Source organism: Harpia harpyja, chromosome 12 (genome assembly GCF_026419915.1).
Source record: "Harpia harpyja isolate bHarHar1 chromosome 12, bHarHar1 primary haplotype, whole genome shotgun sequence".
Lineage (NCBI taxonomy): Eukaryota > Metazoa > Chordata > Aves > Accipitriformes > Accipitridae > Harpia > Harpia harpyja.
Genome location: NC_068951.1, coordinates 20148185 through 20174053, shown reverse-complemented (window position 1 = coordinate 20174053; position 25869 = coordinate 20148185). Strand labels below are relative to the sequence as shown.

Here is a 25869-nt window from a genome sequence, read left to right as displayed (position 1 = left end):
TATGCCAAGGGAAGGAGGGCAATCTGGAGTGCTGAGGAAGCTGAGGGAGGCAGTCCTACTCAGAAGGGAGGGGAGGAGACTATTTCATAGTGGGGGAGAGGTATCTGCTGTCTTCCTGCTCCAGCAAGGCTGAGTGATGGGCATCACAAATCCCAGGGGGGATCTCAGCAGGAATGGGACAAACATACTCTGCTGATGGCTAGAATTTGAACTAGATCAAAAATAGACAGTGTGTGAAGTGTATTAATTAAGGGGTTTTCAGCTGTCACAGGGAATGAGGATGCAATTAAAAGTGCAGATCTTGTTGCATCCTCTTATTTCTAATGCTGGATAAGTATAGTTGACTGTCACTCCTGATGGATGTGTTGTCCTGATTCCCAGATGAGGTGCAAGAACCTCCCCTACAATCTATACGATTGGCTGACATCCCAGCTAAGGAGATGGACAGGTCATAACATCTTGCGAAATGGAGGATTGAAAAAGTCCTCTGAGACCATGTGGTCTCAGTGGATACAGCAAATAAGAGTTGCTGAGTAGAGTATATTTAGAGCTGTTTGCCCAGCCTGTTTCTAAGCATCCCCAGTGACAACACCTGTTCCCGTGAGATTTCCACTTGGATTTTCTCCAGTGCAGGTTCACCGAGGCTCACCGTGACTGGCATTCAAGCTGTGTGAGCACATATGGTAGGAGAGGAGCAGTACCCTGGGGAAGCCTGAAGGCTGGAACATGACTTGCTTATAAACACCAAAACCAGGAGAATTGCACAGTGTTTACTTCCATGGGTGCTCAGAAGAGGAAATCTTCTCCAGTTTCCTGCCAAATTGGTCCATAAAGGCCACATAGTTAGCTGGTGAGAGGCAAGCAACCTGCACACAAGTATGACAGTGTTCTGCTCTGGGAGCTTTTGCTTCTCTGTGGGTACTTTGTTTTATGTAAGTAGCTCAGAAACAAGCCAAGAGGTGGGCAGGGCCAGGTAAAGAATGCTGCAAGGCATTGCTGAAAAACATATTGATCGTGGTGGTAGTTATAGTGTCATTTACTTACTGGTCAGACTGGTATTAATTTTTTCTTAAGATCTTGCAAGAAGAGAAAGTGCTTTTGAATTACATTCATGACTTACGCTAATAGTGGCCAGACTGGTGAATGTGTGGATGTAGTATATTGCATCTTTAAGAGTGCCAAGAACGTTTCCCTGTGGCTTAACTGAATCTGGAAGTGGAGTTGACTTGCAGACTTGATAAAACTGCTTTCTGAATCCTAGGGATGGTCCCTTCTTTTTTGCTAAGATGAGAAAGAAAAATTTGGTGACAGTATTATTGTGCCGTGATGCACAAAGAATGTGATTATTCAAGAGAAAAGCATCTTAGTGAGAACAGAGGGATCAAAAGGAGAGTTTGCCACTTTGACTGGGATCCTGGGTTTCGCCCTAGTTAAGTACCTGGGACTTGATGTATGAGATGCACTTTGAAGCGCTACAGATTTTCCTAGCTGGGAATAATATGCCTACTTGGATACACTGTATCGGGAGAACTAAATTTAGGTTTTAAAAGTTGCATCTTTTACTGACTGGCCCATGATGTCTTTTAAGGTGGCTGCAGAAGACTGAAAGCTTACATTTAAGGGAAAAGAGGTGAAGAAAAAAATTGTGCAGTTTGCATTTAAACTGAACCCGCTACTTCTTAGCAACACTCAAGTGAAAAAGACCCAACAACCAAAATGTCAAGAATGGATCTTTTTCAAGTTATAAATTCCTGAAATTACAGAGCTTTTCCTTCACCCATCTTATGTATTTAGCTGAGTGCTTAATGAATGACAGTTTCTCTAAGATATTCCCTAATCATAACCGTATTCTATGGAGACCGGTTACAGCATCGTTATCATCTCTTACGCTATGAACATGTTATGTTAGGTTAATAATGGTTGCAGTGGGAAAGCGTGATCCAGCCCTCTGAAGCCAAGATCTTGCTAACATTCCTGTAAATGATTGAAGGTACATGAATAATCTTACTGAGTTCATTTGCCTCTTAATTTCTAACTACCACCTTGAAAAGCAGATTTAAGTAGTATATCTAGGAATTCTGCTTTGTACTGTTTTTAAGACATGGCAGGAGTTCAGATCCTTGCTGTAATACAAATACTGTGGTTGCTACAATTTGTAGCAGAGATAAGTACTTTCAGTCTAAAAGGAGAATTTTTCTTTTATGGTTTCCACAAATCATAGTGGTCAAGGTGATGGTGTGTCTGCTTTCCTCCCAATCAGAAGAGATTGTGTTGCTGTTCTAGTCCTCTGAAGAGTGCATTGGGATCGCAGGGAGCTTGGTGGCAGCTGCCCTCAGGAATGCTGTGTGGTACCTTGCAAACACTCTCATCTTTGTCACCTCTGCCAAACTGTCCAAGGGGAAGCTCATTAGTGCTGGGGTGGGAAGCTCAAGGAAGGCATGAGCATTGCAAGGTGGTAGAAGCTCAGAGGTGGCCCAGTTTCCCATATGCCAACATCAAGGTCCAGGAATACACTGTTTGAAGCATGGTGGTGTTACACAGTGGCATCTGTTTCACTAGAAAATTAAATTGCCTGGATAAACTAGTTTGTTCCTTAAAAACCTGTGCACCAAAGATACTCATATGAACACTCAGACCATTCACAGTGATCCAGTTCCAGACTGAGACTTGCAAGTCTTCAAGCTCACAGTTTTACACTGTTTTTTTCAAGGTGGGTAACTGTTCCACCACTCTGAGCTGGAACTGCACTTGAAGCAGTTACCTTCTGATGTGTGCTGATCGTGGCATGCAGTGACAACCAGGCATAGTGCGCAGAGACTGCTGTACCTTGCTAGCGTGTGGTCCATATGTGTGAAAGTAAATCTCATTCATATCCAGGGATGCTGAATCTCTAGGATGCTTCAGCTAGAGCTAGTTGGAAAAGAGCAAATACATTCTTCTGATGTTCAGACAAATGCAAACAGCAGTCTGTTTCTCTTGAGTAGTTGAAAATGTTGTGAAAGGCTCTATTTAATATTGTCTGGGATAAAATGTCCCATTGAGATGTTTCACCTGTCCTTTTCCCTTCCTCACGCTTCTTCTTAGTGGTCTCAACCATGCCTGTGTATGTGCTGAAATGTGAGCCCTAATGGAAGAGTCAGGTAGGCGGGGAGGAAGTAGCTGGGCAAACGTAGGTCTTAAGGGCGAGTCCAGCAGAAAGTAATCTCTTATAATCCCTGGAAAATGTTATTTCAAAGAAAGAAAGATGTAAAGAAACGTAAAAGAAATCTAACAGCTCTATCCCATGAAATGTAAACCCATCTTCGGCACTAGATGAATATGCAGGGTTTACTCTGAATGTAAAGACCCCATAATGCATAGCAATTAACACCATAGATAGTAATACTTATGAATACGTCCAAAGGAAAGTTGAGTTGTAATTGTTGTGGGAATCGCAACTTCAATTTTTTAAGACTTCTATATTTGAAAATGCCCGCTAAATTGATATTTTTGATCCCATTAACCACACAAAGACACGCACAGAAACTAAACATCAAAGAACATGGGAGAAGTGGTTTTTGTTTCTTTTATTGAGTACTGCTACAGCCTCAGAAGTATGAGGGGACTTGAAAGTGGGGGGGTGGGATCTTTAAATGTTTTAAAAAAAAAAAAAAAAATCCTTGCTCTAAAATTTCTACTGCCAAATTTCATCACAAATTCCTTGCAGCTGAGCTGCAAACCTCTATGAAAATAGGGGTTTACAGTGGAAACACTGACTAACTATAGCTATGCAGTCCCATGAATAATGACACTCTAATTATGCCTTATGATTTACCAAGACCTGGTTTCTGTAGAGCTCGTGAGCTTTTGCTGGTTGCTGGTTTTGAGAGCAAGGTCTTTTTTTCTTGACTGTGGTTTGCTTCCTTTTGTTCGTATTATGTTGGCACATACTTTTTGAAAAGCTTTTCTCTGAAGGGAGCTGGGCAGACAGCTATGATTAAGTATGAAATGATTGGGTGAGCTGTTTGTCAAAGTTATAAATAGGATACCACACAAACCCAACACTAATCTCACTGAAAGACAGATACTGGCAACATTTCATAGTCATCTGTTCCTGACGCTCAGGGGAGAACAGCTACACTTCCATTAAGTTTTCAAACAGAAGTTGCCTAAAATAAATTTCTCTGGTAAAATTTTGGGCATATGCACTATGAGCCACACTGAGATCTAGCAGGGCGTTGGAGTTTTAAATGTTTGTCCCAGTTTAAGCCTGGTCCTCTGGGTCACCCCTCTGTGCGGGGGTGAAAGGTGATGGTTTGACTCTTGTGGAAACAGAAATCTGTTCGTGAAACAGTTGTGGCAGGACCAGACTGATGCCCTCATCTCCTCATACCACTGGATTAATTTTAAGGGTAGAAGTGGAGCTCTTTATGGATAACCATTGCATCTTCGGGTTTACAGGCAGCTTTCTGTAATCTGCTTTTGGAAGATGAGATGGAGGCATAAAAAGAAGAGCAATGGCACAGGTTTCACCTACGTGCTTCTGCAACCAGAAGTGAAAGGCAGCATATTTAATTCCTTCTGCTGCAGATCTCTGACATGCAGTGGCCAGAGGCTTCTGCAAGACTCCAGCCTTGATGCTGGTACTCATCCATCCAAGTTCTGCATCAGCTGCATCAGCTTTGTCAAACTGGAGGTCTGCAATTTCATGTTGCCACAAGATTGCCCCATACTTGCCATTTCCTTTCACAGTGGCTCAAATTGTAGGAAAGAGCTCCACAGTTCTTCAGCACTTTTGCTGCTGGCCAAAACATTTATGTGACAAATAAAGCAAAGCAATAGCTGAAGAAGAATGAAGCATTTCTAGGGCTGATAAAAGCTTCAAGTTGCAAAGTGAAAAACCCCACAGCAACCCAAATTTGCCCCTCCAATCCTGCACCTTCCCACATCCCTGCCAACACATACAGCAAAGAGATTTAGAGGAAGTATAAGCACTCCTAATTTATGGCACAAGCCAACTCTGCATAGGTAGTCTTTTAAATTTTTACAAAGATCTAAAAAAGGGTGATCTTGAATTTGTGGGGTTCAGACAGTTCGTGACATGCATCTTTTTATTTTTGATTTTGAAAAGTGTACACACATTTATGGAATTTAAGATTAATGAGTGTCATTAAATGTAATTTCTTAAATTTTTAGGCATACGCAGTTTGGTTTGCAAACTCTCAGAATCAGATTCAGATCCAAGAACTTAGTTTGTTTAATAACTATTTAAAGACAAGGTTTTTTGCAAACTCAGGAGTCATTTTCATTCTTACCAGCAGACAGAGTGGTTGAGGTTTTTTAGTTTGTTTATTTTCCCTTGGGAGATTTTTGTTGCTAGAAGGCAAGATCCTTCTTGGACACACACATCCTCCTGCAGGAAGGGAACGAGCCACCCACGCAGTCCCCAGTGCTAGTGTCTGTAGCTGTGCTGAGCAGGAGGAGGCAGCTTGCGGTCCTCACTTGGGCGAGCTAGCAACCAGGAGTGTGGCTCATCAAGGTGGGCAGCCGTGGCAGCCCACTTGTGCATCATGCCCAGCCTCCTCCTCCGGTGTGGTATGTCCTGCTCATCACAGCATCCTGTGAGGGGGGCAGAGGGGTAAGAAATAGGGGGTGCTCTGTAGGAGCCCAGTGTTGAGCATGTGTCTGAGACCCAGAAAGATGGGTTTTCATGGTTTTCACACCAGCATCTACTGCTTGAGCAGCTTTGCTGGGGTTAGAAGGAAATGTTCTCTAAATGCTGACTTCTCCATGAAAGGTTAATCCAAGTTTGTTCTTTGCACTGAAATGATTGGGACTGGCTACAAGCATTCTCCATTCTTAAGCAACAATCTTACAAGCTTGCTGAAGCTCCTTAGTCTCTTTATCCCAAAATAGCCCAAAGTGCAGTATCACCATTTTCCTTGCAGGGCTTCAGCAGTGGGACTGGAGAAGCCTTTTGCTTTTGACCAAACCCTTCCTCAAGTTCCTGTCATGGATTTTACGAATTGTTGCCCCAAAGCTTTTTTTTTTTTTTTTTTTTAATGGAGAATAAACCAAAAGCCTTCGCCTCTTAAACCTCTTAGTGGGAAATGCATCTTTAATTCTCAGTTTACTACTGAGATTCCTTTTCCAGTCTGATCCTTCTGGCAGCAAGCTGCCAGGGCACAGGGAAGAGCTGACAGTTTCTCCAGCAGATATTTTTCTGAGAAGGAATTGGAAGAAAAGATTCTGCTTAATGAATTGCTCTGCCTCTTATGTAATAACATATTTCTGTTGTTATGAAGCCTCCAACAAAGCTGCATCTGATAAGAGTGATAGGTTTCCAGTTTGATCTTATTTTAGATTGCATCAAACTGAGGATAAAAAGACTCTTTGTTCCAAGAAGAAAAAGAGAAAAAAAAGAACCAAAACATCTGGTGAGAAGCTGATGTGCTCAGGACAACTCTGAAAGAGGTTGATAGTGATGGATTACGACACACAACTTCAATACGTCCCCACAAGTGTTATGTGAAGAGACAAGATAATTCTTCCCTTGTCTAAGATTCTTTTTAAGTTTTCTGTTTTTCAGAGAAGGGGAGAGGAAAGAGCGTAACAGTGAACTCCCTGTGTGTTTCTCCATGATCCTTGCAACTAGTCTAGTCTGAACTGAAGGCTTCTTTCAAGACTCATGTATTTGGAGAGTGCTAATTGTAGACCATATCCTGGCTCCCCTTTGAAGCCTTTCATGATGAATCATCTCCTTTGCTGGAGCAGAGACCTGCTCAGGAGCTCCCCAACGGAGGATCCAGTGCCCAGAAGAGGACCTGAGGAGCGTTGGGTTTTGGTGTGTTCAGTCAGGTCTGCTAGATAGAGGTCCTTCATTGCTTGTGGTACCTCAGGATTTGGCCCTTATTCTTTCCTTCCTCTCTCAAACCGCTAAAAAAGGTATTTTCTACTGCAAATTATAAAGCGTTTCCTACTTTGTCCTTAAAAACAGGCTTGCATCATTGCACCCTGTGCTGATTCCTGCTGCATGTGCACAGCTTGCAGTTGGAGGTAGAGTCAGACCCATGTAGCTAAGGGCAGATCCAGGTCCTGAGTGAGAAACTGGGGGAGCAGTGTGATGGGAAGGGGTGTTCTGTTTCATTCAGAAAGACATTCCCAAAACCCAAAGGAGCAATGCATGGGTAAAGTGCTTTCGTGCAGATCTTTTCAGTAAGAATCAAGCCTGTTGTCAGCATTTGTGACATTTTCTCTGTTCCCTTCCTTTGGGCAGTTTGTCACTGTAGCATACATAGATGACATTAGGATTTTCAGACTGTCATTTCTGAAGGCACTCTTATCTACTCGGTACTTGATATTTTTCCAGGACACAGAGGTGGCTCTTTCCCCTCTGTTAATCAACTTTTTTTGCCCATGTTTGCCTGCCTTATAAATTCCTCTGACATCAGGGTCTAGGATTAAACAAATTGATACCACATTTCTAGTGTGTGAGTGTGACACTGAGCTGACAACCTTGGAGCCTGAAAAATTTTGACACATGAACAGAGCAAATACAGAGGAAATTCCCATTCAGCCTCCCCTGCACCCTCCTGCCCGGCTCCCTGGGAACCAGGCTGCTGACTTGAATGGCCTGTGTTGGTAGGAAACAGGGCAGTCCCAAAGCCTTCCCACCCATCAGTGGTTTTCTGCTCCAAGGATGCCAGTTGTGATATTTTTCAGAAATACCTGTATCTATTCACTGTGTCCGGGTTTCACTGCAATGCAATTACAGAACAATGCTAACCTGGTAGGGAGCCAACTCCACGCAGTAGCCAGATTAAGTTGTCTTATTTGGTTAAGAGTGTTTTGGTAGTTTATTAAATCCTGGTAGGAGTAGAAAGGTAAGGAGTGGAAAGAGCAAATCTTACAGATTATCTGCTCTTGGTTGATCACTTCTGTTGCTATAATCCTGGTCTGAATGATGAGCTGTGGGAACAAGCATTTAATGTTTTGCTATTGTCTTGTCTTAAACATGTGCATTGTTTTAACAGAATAAGCATATTCTCTAGCTATTTTTTCCAGTTTGCTGTTTTTATCACTGGTGTGGAACGTAGTACTTGTTTTCTTTATCTGGAACGAAAACATTCGTTCATCTCAGATAGCACAAGCTATTTGATCAGCCATCAGATGGTAAGGCATTATAAAAGCTGCTGACACAGGACAAATTCAGACCTGTGGTGTGCAGCTTAAAAAGACTTCATGCTCTTGTTATCAGTCCCTCGAGATACTCAGCTACTCCCTCAGCAGCAGCAAAGAGAAATAGGAGTTGGTTGTGCTAGAGTCAAATCCCTCTTGCCTTACTGAGGCCAGGAGGCAGCAGCGATGTGTGTGGGGAGGCCAGCATGGATGCAGCAGCTGAGACAGTGCCTGCTTCTTCCCTGCAGTCCTCCACATGTGAGCTGTGACACTGCTCTGCAGTGGCCTTGGGCTGGCTGAGGTTAACCTGGGTCTTGCTACATAGCACGTGCTGAGGTCCATGAGGGGTTTCTGCAGGGTGCTGGTGAGGCAGACAGGTTCTCTCTGGCTGTCCTCTCCCCCTCGCTGCGTTAGCTCCCAGTCTGGCTCATCCAAGATGCCCACCAAGCTGGTTCCCAGTTACACCCTGCCACCTGTTTCTTATCCTGAGAGTGCTTCTTGGTATGAAAGTGCAGGAAAATCATGACTTCACATGGGCACAGCCCTTCCTCATGACCATATTCTGCCCCTTATTTCTTGGCCAGCCCGTAGTCCTGCCCTACCATGCATATCCTCAACCTGTGGTATGTCTAAGATTGGGGAGAACATGGCTCAGTGCATTTTTATCAAAGTGTGAATGTTTGCCATACAGTACTTAACATTCAGGCCTGCTATGATTCCTCTGACATTATGCGCAAACTGAAGCCAAAAAAGACGATACTCTCAATACATAATCAGAAAATAGAAGGTATCATACTTTGCCGACAGCTGACTGCAAATCAAAGAAACAGGCTGCACAGTACTTAGCTAACACCTGCCTTTGCAATATGGGAAAATTCCTGATTTGCACTCTCCTTAATAGAGCAGTCTGGTAGCCAGTTCAGTTTGATGTTAGCAGCTACTGTGAGAGACCAGCTGTACTCCCGGACACCTTACACAAATATTATGGGGTGTCAGTATTGGGAAGTGGCTTGCCAGCTGATGTTTCTCGGTGCATCTAGAATGAAAAGGGCATGAAGAGCTCTTCCAAGGGCAGTCAGCCAGAACTCTCTCCTCGTCCAAATGTTTTTTGGGTACCCCCGTTTCCTCTAGGAGTTATCTGTGACAAGACTGGGTTTCACGGTAGCATCGTGGTACTAGTGCTAGAGGCTGTGCTGTCAGATACTTATCAGCATGCACTAAATCATGTTCTCTTTAAAGATACGTGTTTCAAGAGAGATGGGGACAGGAACACCTGAAGCAGGAAAAGCTGTGAGGCATAAGGAAGGGGATTTACTTTCATTGCACTACCTCTTTGCAAGGTATTTTTAACATCTGCACCTCCTCCAGGCTCGTTTTGCATCAGCTGCAGATGCTCTGACACAGTTAAAAAAAAAAAAAATTAAAAAAAAAAATGGTCTGAATTACACTGTTTTGTCCTTAGTTCCTGGCTGTGATGCTCATTAGCCTGGATGGGATTTAAGTGTGAAGAGGGAGAGGGCAACAGACTCTAGTGCCTACCAGGGACAGTAGGAGAGGACTGGAGCTCCTCTGTTGCCCGGTGCTGTCGTGCTCACTGGCTGTAGCTGGCTGGGGGCTGCATCTTGGCATCCCTGCTGTGCCTGGCAGGGGGATCTCAGCAGCATAGGACTTCAGCAAGCCTGATTGCCTGAGACGTGTCCACCCAGAAACCCCTGAGGAGGGGGGTTGGGCTGTAGGTGTCCTAGCATGGGGGGGGCTGGATTGAGGCAGCCAGGGCTCAGTTTTGATCTAGGAGCATGAGATGACTTTTTGGAGCAGTTTGGTGAGCGAGTGGGAGGAGGGTTACAAATATGAGGGAAGAATCATGATGGATTTATCACAGCCTGAAATAAATTAACCTCTGGGAGGAATGATTTTGTAATAATTTGCTTTTAGATACTCTGACACATCCAAATAACCCCAAACCTTCTGCAAACATTGTAATGAATTCAATCTCCAACATCCTGTGAGAAGGATAGAAATAACGCTATTTACATGGTTAGAGGAGCCAAGGACGCTTCTCTCAGTATTGCATTTTACACCTCTGGGACTGGCCTTCTCTCTTGTTTTCGTGGCTATGGAGCCTCATGGTGGGGTGAAATGCAGCAGCAGTGAACAGCTAGAGAGCTTTTCTGAACTCACTTAGCTGAGATCCTGCAGCCCCGGTGTGTTACGCTACACGCCGTGGCTGCAGCGGCTCCCGGCACAGCCTGTGGCAGGTGGGCCCACGGCCAAGGGGAGCCTGCATGGGCCACAGCAGTGAGGCCAGGAACACGTGGGGGAAGAAGCAGGGATCTGAGCCCTGTCTCAGCTCATGTCAGTGGTGGCTGCAGGCCTGGCTATTCCTTCTATGGGGACACTGCCACAAAGCAGCCTGGCTCCATCCCTGAGGGGAAAGTGGTCAAGTGATTTAATATTCAGCACTCAAACGCAGTAACGAATTTGATAGCCAAAATGATCTGCTAACCTAGCCAGCTGAGAGGACATTTGAAGGACAATCCACGCCCATAGCCAGGCAGTGTGGTATTTTCTTGTCATCAGCCTCTCGCCTATTCCTTTCCACTCCAGGGCAGTTAATCATGAATGAGATATTTGTTCGATGCTGTTTTCATGCATGCTCTGCCCTGTCTCCGTTTCCAAGAGACCGTGAAGTCGGTGGGTTACATCCCACCCCGGCTTCGGCAGCATTTGCAGGAGGGCTGGCTCTTTCAGGGATACCCGGATTGAACCACACATTTTGGCTGCTGAAGGCTTGGGCAGGCCAATAGTTTTCTGAAGTGAAGCCGAGCATCCCAAAGTGCACCTTCTCTTACTCGCAAATGTGTCTTAAATCCAGAGTGCTTAGGACAGTGTGGAGCTTGTATTAGCTCAGCCATCGAATGCACCCTGAGCGCCTCCATGCTCCACTGCGAGGCCTGCTCAGCTGGGGGTTGCAAGTCAAGGACTGGGAGAGATGGCTGGGTTTCAGTTACAGACTTATATGGGATAGTGTAATTCTCTTTGGGCCTGACCCAGAGTTGGCTTGAGTCACTGGGAGTGTATCTGTTATCTTCAAGGAGATTTGGAGCAGCCCTCTGCTTGCTGCTGGTTTGGCTTCTGCTGTGCTCACTTGCTTTCTGTAAAGCTCTTGCAGGGGCCGGGAGCATGTGCTCTCAAGCAAGTGGTTAGCAACACGTCAGCTGTATACAGGGAGAAATTTCTCTGACACAGCGGTGGAGAGAACATACACTGTATCTTGCAGATTTACTCCTTGTAAAACACCTCTAGCTCTCCATAGATATCTGCAGATAATCTCCTGCCAAGTGAAGCCAGAGATATTTATAGTGCAGTTTCAGCAATGACATAATGTCAAGTTAGCAAACAAACGAACTTTGAAATAAAAGGAGAGCAAAAATACGGTCAAGAGTGCGTTTATTTTAGAGTCAATAAAAAAAGGTTAAATAATAATAGGGAATGTTTCCAGGGTGGGTCAGGTTAAAAAGCAAAGAAAGCAAAGCATTTTCATAGTGCTGTAAGACTGTTTTCTGTGCACTGACTTTGAATTACAAAGACAAATGATAAAAACTTTGCTTCCCACTGAGATAAAGTGCTGTGGTGCTGAGTACCATACAAATGCCTGCAGAAAGCTAAGATAAATGCTCCTTCAAAAGGGATTGAAACTGCTCTGAATTCAAGCATTTAAAAAATTCTATATTCCATTCACAAAGTTGTGCAAAATTAAGCAATTTTAGCTATGGGTGTGACTTTTCCCTTGCTTTCTGTCTTTTTTTCCTCTGTCTCTTTCCTCCTCTGTTCTGTGGTGCCAGCTGGCTGGAGGTTATTTGAAGCTCTGCTAGCACAGGAAGGTGTTGGACTGATGCCATCCTGCTGAAACATGCACTCTGCTTTGCCTGGGATGGGAGTGTGGAGGTTTTTGTCTGGTCATGTCACGTTTTAATTAGAGCGCCTCACACTGCTGCTGCTCTTCATTGTTTGTCAGGGAGCTTGGGCCGCAGCACGGGGCTCTTCCTCCCCGTCCATCTTCCTCCTGGGGCCAGGCCCTGTTCTTCCCCAGAGGCAATCCCCACGCTTTCCCCCTTTCTTTCATTTCTAAAGCCTGTGCGGGGGAACGCACCTGACCAACAGCTTTGACAAACATGTAGGAGTCTCCTTGCTGGGGTGGCCATGTTTGCTCTCCCTAGTTTCAGGCAGGTCTCCTGCCCGAATCCTGCGTGAGGAGGTAGGGGAGACCATTGCGCAGCCAGGCCCTGCTTACTGGCAGCAGGCCAGGAGATGGGAGTTCCCCAGGCAGTCGGTTCCCACTGCTTTATCTTGGTTTACCAAAACAGGAGATTTGTAAAGGGTTGTTCGTGGCTTACGCTGAACCTGCAAGCCCTGGTAGGTAACAGCACATGGAGAAGTGGTGGAAGTGCTCATGCTTTTGGGTGCTATCAAGTGCAAGGGCTTGCAGGATCAGGACCTCATCTGCAAAATTTATCAGCGACTGAGCCGGTGGTGGTAAAGGCAGTCTTTGGGAACCATTGGGATCCTTTGGGATCCATTTCCTTGTTTATAGTCCTTTCAGAGAGGCCGGACACTGAAAAGGCCTTTTGTCCTGAGGGCACCAAGGCAGTGTGGAGGGATGCATACTGCAGTAAAACAACTGTCAACAAAACTTCGATCCTCGTCACAAATCCTGTGGCAGCAGAAATCGGACGGAAGAGGCTGGACAAGACGAAAGTTTTTAATCTGCCATGACAGGAAACAAAGCTGTGTCTTGTCAAAAATTTCTGTTCCCTTTTTCTGCCTGCCTGTCACATGTCAGCAATTTTCACGATGACTTTCTTGTACAAATGCAGCTTTACAGAAATGAGCTCAGAGAATGAATTGTAACAACCTAGTTTATAAAGGAAGGAAAGGCTTAGGCAAGCACTGTAACTTAAATTGCATTTGGTATGACAAGCGCTGAGCCACAGGATGTTTATATTTGACTCCTATTTTTTATATTGAAGCAAGCTGCTGTTTTTCCTGTTGCTTTGACGGTGTGGCACAGTGATGCCTGGGTACTCACGGGGACTGGGAGGGGGGTCCCATGGGAGACTGGAGCCCACGGGACATGCTGCCCTCCCTGACGCTCCTCTCAGCCAGGAGCATGACACAAGCCTGATGATGGGAGTTATTCTCCTAAGAAAGCTGGTGAGCAGCAATTCCCATCACATAGGCAGGAAGACTGCTCTGTCAGTGCAAATGCACATGATAACCTGTTTTCCAAGGGCGGGCTCACCCCAGCACCCTGCAGAGGTTGCTCCACAGCTGTTTGTGAGCAGGGAACCAAGGGCCAGCAAAATGCAAACTCATCCTGAATGGCTTCTGCCTAAAATACATCAACTACAGAGCACTCCGGTCAAAATTGCTCTTAGTCAAGCTACTAATGACATGGCATTCACAAGGGTAGGGGACATGCCCAGTTTCAAAGACCCTTTACCCTAAGGCACCCATTTGCTAAGGGTTCTATCCTGGAAATAGCTAAGGACTTTAATGGGAAACTCTGTAGGACTGTGCAAGTTCAGGATTTGAAGCTGTCAAGACACACAAGATAAAACACCGTTTTAAATATATGTTTCAGCTCAGCTATGACGTTAAGACAGCAGTCCTGTAAAACTGCCAGCAAAATCATTGGCAATCCCAATCAAATTATGTTAAGCATGGTAACTTCTTTGTAATTGATTTATCTCAGTGCATGCTTGGAACAAGGAGGTTTTTTATTCTTCAGAAAAAATAACCCTGATGTTTGATTTCATTCAAATGAATTCTTATTGCTGGGTAAGGAGAAATGTAGGGTGTGTTTGCAGGTGGATGTGTCTTTGTTTGTAAGGACTCATAAGAACTTAGGCAATTATTTTTAAAATGTTGCTGACTCTGCCTATGCAAACGCTTGCTTCTCCACAATAAAGAGATTGCAGAGGACAGGAGGAGCTCCCATACTGAAGAATTTTTCAATTTGACTGCCGAGTCCTCTTGCCTTTCCTGTCCTTCCCTATAGCACAGGGTATATTCAGTCAGTGATTGTCATAGCAACCCTTTCTTGGGTGGTCTCATCTCTTTCTGGGAGATAAATTTTTCATTGAAAAAATAGTAAATGGGCAGATTTCAAAATGTGTGGAGGGGAATTAGTCACCCAAATTCCACTGGCATTCAGCACGTCTCTGTCTCACCTCTCTGGTTATGGAAATGCCTTCTCAGGATAGGTTTTTGGGGGGGTTGGTTTGGGACGAGGGTGAGCGCATTGGAGTTGGGTTTTTTTCTTGACAAAGTCTTTTCAAATAGTTGTTCTAATAAACATGTTAAGTCTAATGAGGACAATGAGTATGTCATTTAATCAGAGACTTCCATGTCTTCTGGAATTCTAGGCAGAGCTGGGTTCTAGGGCAGACTTTGAGCAGGAGACACTTATATTTCCCTTTTCCTTGCCCCATGTATGAATTTTATCTCCTTCACTTTTCCTTCCCTCACAATCAGCAGTGAGAAAATTTGTACCTGCATTCACACCAACCACTATACTAATGCAGGGTAACTCAAATTAGGGGGTAAACATGTAAAGCCTGATGCAGATCCAGGTTACTAGGGAGCTGGAATATTTCTATGCTGAGGTTGTCTGGAGTGAAATCCTTCCTTTTCCAGACCTGGCCATTCAACTACATTTTCTTTCATTTTAGGGGAGCACCTGCGAATCTGCCCACAAGGCTATACCTGCTGCACCAGTGAGATGGAGGAGAACTTCGCAAACAAAAGCCGAAGTGAATTTGAAGCCATGATGAAAGAGGCAGGTCGCTCTGTGCAGACGACCCTAACAGCGCAGCACAGAAGCTTTGACAGTAAGTAAAACCTGCTCAGTTCCCCACTGCTCAGGATCCAGTCACTACTTAACTTTCCAAGCCTGTTCAATCCAGGGATTTGTGCTCGACATGCCTTCCTCTGCATCTTGCTCAATAGTTTGCGTGAAATGTTGACCTTCAATAGGAATTGTACCTCTGGCAGTGTTTTTGCAAGACCAAGTCATTTTGAGAACTTCATTTCAGTGAAGCCATTGAAGGAGGCTGGCAGGCACTCATACCAACAAATTGCGTACCTTGGCACTGACACAGCTTTTATGAGCATGGCGTAATCGAGTCTTACCACAGCAGCGTAACATTTGAGGTAGTGATGTAAAACTTGGCACTATGCCTTGAGCTGTAAGTTGAACAGTATGGTAAAGGTGAGTGGATAGCCCTCACTAGGTGGGGAGGGTTTAAGGAGGCATGGATTTTTCTTGTCCTTTCCATATAGATTGCAAATGAAAAGGTGATTAGTTCACATTAGATGCTTATACCTTTCAGTTTCATACAAATATCAGAAAACGTTGTACAGCAGTGAGGGTTTTAGAGGCTGTGGCACATAAGATGTCGTAGAGAAACATAGTCTCCAAAGTACAAGTATCCCTCCTAATGTGCTAAGCAAAGGCTAAGGATGGCTCTCTTACTTTTATTGTTCCCTGAAGAATCCATTTTGCAGTGCAGAGTAAGCCTCAAGGTCTGAAGGCCACTGGAAATAAATGGTTTATTGGCAAAATTGAGGTGACCTATGATTCAGAAACTGTATCCATTATCAGATTTTGAAGAAGGTCAGACATTTAGAATCACAGTCCTCCTAACTTTATCAACAGTCATCACATGGAGTTATCGTGAAAAGAATAGGAGTTAGGGAAAGAAGCTGTAATAGCCAGAAAGGTGGAACTGGAAATTTCAAGCAGTAAATAATAGATCTAAAGAAATAAGCCTGACCTTCAGGGAGCTGATAACTAAGATTAAATGCTTTTGCACTAAATAGAAAGAAAAAGCAGTGCATCTCTGCAAAATGCATTGTAACTGTGTGGCCAAGGTTGGCCACAGCAAAGGCATTCCTTTAAAAGCTCAAAACTAATTGATTTTCACCTGCCTTAAAAAGCGATAACCAGGATTTTCAAAAGAGCCTTACAATGCTGGTTGCTCAGACTAATGTCTGAATGGGACCTGACGTAGCTGCCACTGAGAGTGATCACTGACCTCTGAAATCCAGCCCTTTGCAAGGGTTAATGCAGAACATCCACCAGCCTTGGCACCTTCTTCCTCCACTGCCTGTTGCAGCATTGGCTGGTATATCTGCTCTTTATTTTTTCCACAGACACTCAAAAGAACATAGTCCTACATCTGTCACGTAAGAGAGTGCAAAATTGGATGGAAGCTTTGAGGATTATATTGATGAGCAGAAATTGCCTAGTGAAGAACTGGTTTAGTATGAGTGTGATGTTTTGGAGGATTAATAATAGTAACAGCCATAAGAATAATAGTAAGCAAAACCAAGCATATGAAAGGGGGATGCTTGTGTTGAGATGCCAGTTAGAGCTGTAAGGGCTTTCCTTTTTTTTTTTTATTTTCTCCCTTGTTCCCCAGCATTTTACAAAAAGAGATCTTTATTTCTGTGGTGCATACCTGAGTTTCTTTTAAGCATCAAATAAAGTAAGTGTTCAATAAGCCAAGTATTACTTAAGACCATAATGCACAGATCATTGGTGTTTTGCAGTGGGAATAACGTCACTTGAGCCCACAAGGCCAAGAAGATGTCTCCTGCTCCCATTATACCTTTTTGGTTTGCTTAACTACCCTTGCAATCAATATAGAGTTTATAATTTATGCAAGACATGATTTAAAAAAAACAATTCATCACATTATGTCCGAGTTTCAAGTATGACTTTACCTACAAGCAGTATTATTATTTTTTCTTTAGCTACTGCATAGATGGTTTAAAATTGAGGAAGTTCTGGTGATGGGGCAATGGAATCACCTCAGCTCCTGAAACATTGCCGTAGAAACCACCCTATCTTCCAGTTAATGTTATTAGTCTCACAGTTAACAAGACTTGTTGCAGGTAGCGGTGTTTAAAGCTGTTTAATAAAAGAGTTTTTTAATGTCAGATTGATGAGTTCTAGTCTTTCTGGCACCGGCTGCCTGGTTTTGCTGGATTTCCTTAGCAGCAGCTTAGAGTGCAGGTTTTGGTGTTGCAGAGGTATGGATGCACAGCTTGTCTTCATATTAGTGATTTCGTTTGGCCTTAGGAGGCTGTAGTGGAGGAGGCTCCACTGGATGGGGATGTCTAACACTTTCTCATAGTATTTGCAGCCTGGAGATCAGATTATTCATATATTCTCTGCTAGCAGGTGTGGCATATTGAACTTTAGGCCTGGAGCTGTCTTTTTTAGATTTATCACAGTAAATCTTGCTTCTGTAATCTCACCGCTGATCATGGCAATAGTCTCTACTTGTAAATTGCCCTGAAGCTCCAGCTAGAAAATAGCAAGGGTACAGCAATCTGCCTCTGAAGTAATATTCTCCATGCTAGTGTTCAACATTTTGCTTTAGAGAATAATTCATCCTTGCAGGTTGTGCTCTGTAAAGCCCTAAATTGTCAGAGCGCCTCTACTCTGAGCTATGGCTTTGTCCCGTTGCAAGGAATTATAATCTGTTGTTTCAGTCTCACTGGCTGCTTTTGGGGCAAACACTGTGGCTAAGAGCAGAGTGTCCTTTATCTCATAGAAAGTATTTTTAGAGAAAATATACATCTGAAATACAGATGACATATGATAGGTATGGCCATATATTCGAAAGTGATATATGTGGAACAGGATCCTATGGTTTGAGTGCTCTCTCTGCATAGCAGAGGATACATGCCTTCTGGGATGCCCTTCCTCCAGGATCTGCCAGGGCTGAATTTGAAGTTTAACAGCCTACAGTATTGCTTAGCTGCTTACTAGTGCATTTGTTGTTTTGCTTTAGTTTATTGTAGTTAGCAGGATTTAGGGGCATCAGATTCGAGCTAGACATGTGGTCATTGGCTTGGTGTTAACCTTTTAGCTGAAAAGGTAGAATTTTGCTCTACAGCTGATTGGTTTTAATTTAAAAAAGAAAAAAAAGCACACTGATTGGGATGGGAGTGATGGGAGCGATGGGATCATATGCTTTTGATAAGTCAGTGTTAGGGAGGACTTTGGGATCAGGGTAGCGGTATTTCATTAGCAGGATTATATGCACAAATTCTTTGTTAATTCTGATGTCCCACGGCTCTTGGTCAGGCTGGGGGGGGGGTGTAGTTACCTGGGTGCACAGCCTGTGGCAGGGACCTACTGAAGGCTGCTAGGTTGGTTTTGGTTAGAGTTTATTTGCCTGGAAAATTGTACATACCCCAAATTTTAAGAGAAAAACCTGAATAATGAAAATGAAAACAAGATGGGAGTCTTGGAGGGAGCTGGGACAGTCTATGTTGAGACTGGTACTAAATATTGTTTTAAAGATGCTACTGACAATTATACGTGCCTCAGAGATTTTAATTGCAGAATGTGCTTGTTTTCAAACGGTTATCATCTCAGTGGATGGGAAATTTTCGGTATCTGTTGTTATAAAATGAAATACTTTGACAAGGAACTTTGTTCAAGCAGATTGTTTCAAGAAACTGATGAGAGTTGCCTGTTGCCCCCTCTGCCGGCTGCAGAACGGGAGTTAGCCAGTGAAGTCCTTTGGTTCTTGAGTTGTGCTGAGAGCAAGTTATAAACATTGGGCAGGTTGGGGGGGATTCCTTGGGAAAATGAGCTTTTTTTTTTTTTGCATGTCACACAACTGTATGTCAGTGTTGCACAAAGTCCTGGGACTTTCAAACTCCTGTCCTTCCCAATGAAGCTTGTGCCTCCATAATCTGTTACAGGGATGAGCCTAGAAAAACCTCTGGACCGTGCAGGAAAGGCCAGAGGAGTGATTTGTGATGCCTGGTCAGAGCAGTCGCGTTCAGAGCCAGTGCAGCCTGGGACGGCTGCACGGGCTGGGGCTGCATGGCTGGCAGAGGACATGGAAAGAGGGAGCAAGAGCAAGCGGTGCTTAAGAGTGACAGTGAGGGGCTGCAAGCAGCAAGGAACAAGGCTGTTTTTCTAGTCTTGATGAAAGCTCGCTTGTTGAGAGTCTAATCCTTGTCTGTCTCTCTCTTTTCTCCCTTTTTCCCCACTTAAATCACTTTTTAATAATACTGCAATGCTGTGCCAATCTTTCCTTCCCAATCATTTTGGTACACTTAGCAAGCGCTCCCTGTGTGTCTGCTGACCTTTAGCTGTGAGCCAGGAAATCTGTCCTTTTAGAATTGTTTCATGTTTTCAGGAAATATCAACAAGCCGAACTGAAAATCTTGGCTTTTATTCCACACTGCACAGTCTAAAAATGATTTGTAGCTCTCATAAATTCTGGGATTTTTAAGCTGTGGCAATCAAATGCAGATTAAAAATTATGTATTTCATAAGTGGCTGCTCATTGGAAAGCTGATGTCATGTAAAAGCTTTCGTAATGTCCACTGTTGGTAGCTGGAAATTGTGTATGCTGAAACACAGACCGTACAGATAATTAACATTATCTGAGAGTTAGTTTTAAACAGTTACATATTTCTTATGAAGATGAATCATTGTTTTAAATGTTACAAGGTGGGGAATGTCCTAGAAGCTGTTACACACTCACTGATGGTTTAAATTTTAGAGATTTCTAAAGGTCCCTTGTTTAAAATTCAACCAAATGTGTCTTTGTCAGAGGAACTGACTTAACCCACAGTACCTAATGTTTCAGTCCCTAAAAGGACTGTTTGGGGAGAGAGGCATATACACATACATTCATTTACATATACTGTGGATGCTTAAGGAAGCTGTTCAGGAGGCTGTGGAGTAAGCCCAGCAGGCAGAGCTCTGTCCTACCCCGCTGACTTTAAACCTGGACTACAAAATCCAGACCTGCATCTGAATTTTGCAGGTGTTTTCTCAGTTGATGATAACATGAACCAAACCCTGCCAGCTGGAAAATTTAAGGTATCCCAGTTTGGTGGCACACACACCAAAAGATGGGTTCTGAGAGATGTGGGACTACTCTGTGCAGAAAATGATTGACACAAGACTAAAGCAATGATTGTCTGGGCCACAGGCACTGCAGTGCCTGTGTCCCCAAACACATTACCCCAACACAACTGCTCTGCACTTCTAGCGTCCTGCTGCCACTGCTCTCGGCTGTGGGTGTTTCATGGAGGTATCACGTGGTTTGGGTTTGGTGAGGAGCTGCCTAAAAAATACTATGTTTATGTAGAAACAGGAAAGAAATCTTCCAGGGGCTGGTTATACCTCAAGATATGGAAATGCTGCTGTGTTTTGAAATAAATTCCTTTGTTTCAAAGGTTGTGGAAAGGAGCACTTCTAGAGTCAGCGGTGTCCCTGTGGCAGTCCCAGCCTGTGCTCGGTGAGCTGGCTGCCTCCCGCCGCCCCTGGCATCAGCACTGGCTGCTCCCTAGGGCCAAGCGTTTGAGTTTGGACTTTAAATGTATTGCTTTTGATCCAGAAGCCCCTAATTAGCCAGGAACACTCTTTTTTGTGGTAAGTCCCCACGCTGGGGCTCTGCCCCTGAAAATGTGGTGTGTGGCCTCAGTTGGTGGCCTTGGCCATGGGCTCAGCTCTGCGGAAGAGCGCTGACCCCCAGGGCATCCAGGGCAGATGGGAAGTGGCAGCGGGTCCCAGTGCCCGCAGGGCAGCAGGCTTAGCCGTCCCTCCAGGTGCATGGTGGGGACATCGGGATGACTTCCACAGCTCACCTGATGTTAGCTTTTCCAAACGTCAGTCTTGCATTGGCCTTCTGCTGGTCTTATAACTGAACATCTAATATCAAGCAGTGCCTGTGCACAGGCATCTTTTCCAATCTGAAAATTATAACCAGACCTAAAACACTTCAGCCCCCAAACAAAAAGCTAGTAGAGTCAGGGAAACCGAGGAAGAGGGGGGAATTAAGGGGGGGAAGGTGTTTGAGATAAGCAGGAAGCTTAAAAATCCTTTTTCCTAGTGACATGACAAAGAAACAGGAGGAAAAGAAACCTGGGAGTCAATCACTTTTGCTAAATAAGTGTTCGTCACCTGCACCGTATTTCTCTGACAGGCATGGGGTACCCTCTTTGGCAAAATTGTGCTACTCAAAGCACTGTTAATTGTTTTGTGACCCCTCCTGCATGGTGCTTGGGCAGCATCATTCCGAAGAAGCCCAGTTGTCCCCCAGCTTTGCCTCTGGGGCACATTATCAAAAGTACTTACAAGATGGGCTATCAAAGATGATTCCTTTGGCTCCTCTGGACTTCCTGCCCTTAGGGTTGGTTTTGGGATGAGATAGAAAGAGAGAGAATGTCCTTTAACCTGGAAATAAAAAAGCAGGGTCCCAGGTGGGTCCAGGACAGAGAAACAAGTAAGGGGGTTCCCTTGGAGGCCTCATTAGGAGGAAGGCAGCAAGCACCCACGCTTGCCTCCTTTCTTCTTTCCCCCAAGGAACAACCTTAAGAAAACCCCAGCACAAGGCAGGACTGATGCTAGTCCGGCTGTCACTCCCCCGCAATCATGCTCCGCAGAAAGAAGATGCTTTCATGTGTGGTGCTGAGCATCTCGTTTGGTATTTATGGTTTCCTGGAATGGGGTGCGGCATCTACCGAGGCGCATTCCTGGGCTCGGCAAGATTAATCCTGACAGGTAGCTGCCTCGGGAAAGCAAATGCTTAGACTCACCTGTAACAGCTCCAGCACCTGGAGTTTTCTCTCCCCTTACAGCACTTCTTTTCACATTTAATCTGTAAGGCTCCGTTGTGTGCTGCAGGGTATATTGCAATATACGTGCAGCACTTTGCTTAACAGATGGCATAGGCACAATATTCTCTTTTATAGAAAGAAAAGAGAACAAAACAAGGCAGTGGCAGTGGCTGGGATGACAGCACTGCACTGGGGTGCCTCCTGCAAGGGCTTGCACACCCCAAGAGCTGCTTCATCCCTGCAGAAGTCAGATTAGGTAGAAAAGGTAGATCAGGCATCTCGGTGTCAGCAGCTGTCACCATGTTTTGTCACACACTCAAAAAAAGCTGCCTCTGAGTGCTCAGAGAACAGTGAAATGTGCATCTGCTTGGGGACATAAAAGAAAGCACCTGCTCCTCTGAGATACTGGATGACACAGGCATATTTTGCAAGAAATTAGTGATGTCCAGATAGTCATTTCAGAAGAAAGTGTTGGCAGAGTTTATTTTACCGTTCAGGAATCAATGCACGAATCTCTTTGAAAACCTCTGATTTCACAGAGTAAGCAGCCAAGCAGCCAAACTTTTATTACAAGCACTGGATGTTGCCTTCAGTGACTGAAGAAGCATTATACCCAGGTGGCTGGATGGAGGTCAGAGCAGTGAAACGGGAGATGAACAGCTGAGGTTTTTCTGCATGGCTCTGCAGAACAGCCTGTGTCTTGGACCAGTTTATGCTCAGCCATCTTCCAACTGGTTTACTGGTTTCCACATGAAGCAGTTTTCACCCTTCAGCTCTCTGATACTCAGTGTTTCTCGTAAGAGGAAAATACTAGGATTTCCTGGGATGCTCTTATTGCAAAGAAGTGCAAAGAGCTCTGAATCAGCTCTTGAGTGGGTAATTGCCCCCCAGCTTAGTACTTGCCAGGAATCACATCTTTGTTCCTAGCCGGGTGCTGTGGTAATTTGGGAGCATCAAGGGCTCCAGCAGCAAGGTGCTATCCCTGCTTACAGATTGGCATACACAATAGGCTTGAAAATACACTACTGAAATATGTGGCATGTCCTGACATAGGAGGTTGTGTTATTTTGAGTACTTCAAGATACCTGTTCTCGTTTGAGATGATAGGAGTACTTTGTTCTCTCTCATCAGAAATGCTTGCAGCAAACTGTTGATTCTGCTTTATTAGTTATTGGCATTGAAGTAGCACATTCATAGATCCAAGAAGCTTCTTGTAACTGTAATGCACTGCAGGGCATCCTGCCTGGCTGAGACTCAACCTGTGGTCCAAGGACTTTGCTTAAACAAAAGCAAACAAACCAACAAACTCGTTTGGGTGAGTGGACTGTGGAGGGAAGAGATGAGTGGAAAGTCATATGACAGGTTTGTGCTAGAGATAGGAACAGAGCTCAAGTCCCTTGGCTTTGGGTAAGGTGCAGGAGGACCAGAAGTCCCTCTAGTTCCTAAAAATACAGTGATCCTCTTCTGGTAAGAGAGCAAAAGCCATCATGTCATTCCGTGTCTTACAGGGGTTTATCAACCAAGACCTTTCCATACATTCATTCTCAGCACCCCCAACCTAAGAGGGAATAGGCAGTGGCTCTAAATGCCACTGGGTCATTGGTATGAGTGGTTTTATGTGTAAGGCTCCTTCCAAAGTGGAAGCAATGATCAAAATCACGAGGGAGGTCTGCAAACAACTTGTATAAATGGGTGCAAGGGTATAACAGAGTTTTTTGGCATGTGGTAACCTGTGTGATTAGTGGAGTTGGGCTGATTTTTAGAGTGTAGCATGAGCACCAGAGGTATGAATGGGAGCTTGAAGGTGCTCTGTGCCTATGAAAACTAGGCTGAGAATTCATCTATCTACAGGGAAAGTCAAAGATAATCCCTCGTTGTGGTAGAAAGAAGCTGAATGCCTTCGCTGACAACATTTCACCTTTGTATTTGCTATGGCTGCTTAAGGATGCTTTACTTCTCCCCCGCTTTCCTATTCTCATTTAATTTCCTCCCTTCAGACCAGCACAGCTTCTTGCATTTAAAAGCACAGTTAATATGGTGTAGTATGTGCAGAGCTTTTTCCAGTGCCTCACTTTCCTTCCAGGCTATGTTGGGGTATTTTGATTCTTTCTTGTATTTTCTGAAATCAGCCAGGTTAGAGGGAAAGAAAACCCTCATTTTACCCAGTAGTTTGTAGCTACTTCTGAAGAAACTGAGTAGTGTTAAGTCATTCTCATTAAACCTGCAGATTTGGCCAAGATGCCAATGAGCTGGGTTTGTTTCACTGTAAAGAGAAATAGAAGGCAGAAGACCCAGCTTCCACAGGACCGGATTCCGCAAAATATGAGTCCAGCATCAGGTGCTTTGAGTCGGTGGAGCCAAGGGTAGGATACACTACGAATTATGCTTCAGCTAGATTCCCATCTTTAGGAGAGGACATGTAGGAACGCTAGTTTCATCAAGGGTCCTTAAAGATTTCTCTTCAGTAATATTCATTCTAATCAGCTGCTATTCCAGCAAGATCTGTCTTTTGCAGAAAGTTGCTCTACGTTGCTCAGCAATGATTCCTGCTGACCAGGGGGGTAACTTCAGTGCATGTTTCACCTGAAGGCCAGCATGAAAGCAGCCCATACAAGAGCCCTGGTAGAAAAACAGGCTGCATTCATTAGTAGAGAAAAGAAACAAGGATTCATTTTTTCCCTCTAAAGCACCTTTTTATCAATTACCTAGCTTTATTTTTGCATGTAATACTGGAACTCTTGTCTCCATTTGTCGTAGCTGCACCTCCAAGAGGGATGCATACATTTCAACGTTGATCACTACACCTGCTACTTAAAACAACAACCATAATCTCTTTCCCTGGTTCAACCTGCATGAGCTGCCAAATGAGAGTCTGAAACAAAATTAAACACAATAGGAAAAATTACCATAAAGAGAGCCATGAAAATTGCTTGGATTTTCATTCTTACACGAAGAATGAGGGCTGTGATATTTTTCAAAGCAGTACAGTCAAGAGCATTAATTCATTGGAACTCAGTGGCTTGGAGATGCTGATTAAGGGAAAGGGTCAAATATATAAATATATATATATGTGTATGTGCATATATAGACAGGTGTGTGTATTTCAGTTGAAATGGGGCAAGCTGCAATTTTAGGAATTGCTGTATTCTTTATAGGTGTTACTGGGAATGAATATTATAGTATATTTACATGTCAAGAGGTAACAAGCTTGTTATTTTGACTTGGGAATGCCACAAATATCTAGTTAAATGTGAATGCTAAATTGCGGACTCCAGCTGTTCTTAAACAGAAATGAAGCTCTAAATGAAGGAGAAATCAGATACAGGAAGAGGAGTAGCTTCACTGTGAATACTGGGGGCTTCAAGTTCTTGGTTTTCATTTCCAGTGGTGTTTTGCAAGTAATGCACTGCTGAGCACCCCAGTGGTGACTGTCTCTGCTTTGCAGGTTCCCAAGCTGCATGGCAATGATTAAAATAAATAAACAAAGCCAACCCCCCCAATCTCCCTCCCCAAAAGCCCGACACAGCTGCAAGCTGCGGATCAGACTGCTGGTTAATCAAGGCTTGGGGAAATAATGTTTGTTACAATTTAAGATCAGTGTCGAGTCTGGATTCAGCTTTTAACACACTGGAGATAATTGAGCAGCTTCCTACAGCCCCAGCGGTATAGCGATTCACTTGTAAAATGCAACCTCTGTTTTATTGCTGCTAAAAATGAATAAATTGGTCCTCAAGGACTAATGAATGCCAATAAAAGTATTGCGCGGCAGCATGTAGTAAACTTGTCGTGGAGGAAATGGCTGGAATTTACTTTCCTGAGAGCAGGATTTGGGCTCTCTTCTGGTATGCCCGTACATGCCTGTGGCTCTGCTCCTGCCCTCCCAGTCATTAGGAAAAGCAAGGGCTTAGGTGGAAATATCCAAGAATAATATATAGCCATAATTTGTTTGCTTTGTGCTTTATTTGTGACATCTGAGGGCAGAAGTAGAGCATCCTGTTTGTCTTGGTTCACTGTAAATCAAGGACTTGTCTTAATATTTGCTCTCCA

General features: G+C 44.1%; 1 protein-coding gene across 1 annotated transcript in view; it reads left to right on the top strand.

Annotated features, from left to right (window-relative positions):
* The window catches only part of GPC1 (glypican 1), a 215669-nt gene that overhangs the window by 93921 nt on the left and 95879 nt on the right, over positions 1-25869 (top strand). Inside the window, exon 2 of the mRNA XM_052804994.1 lies at positions 14892-15050. Within this exon, the coding sequence (XP_052660954.1) occupies positions 14892-15050 (159 nt within the window). The remainder of the gene's footprint in view (positions 1-14891; positions 15051-25869) is intronic.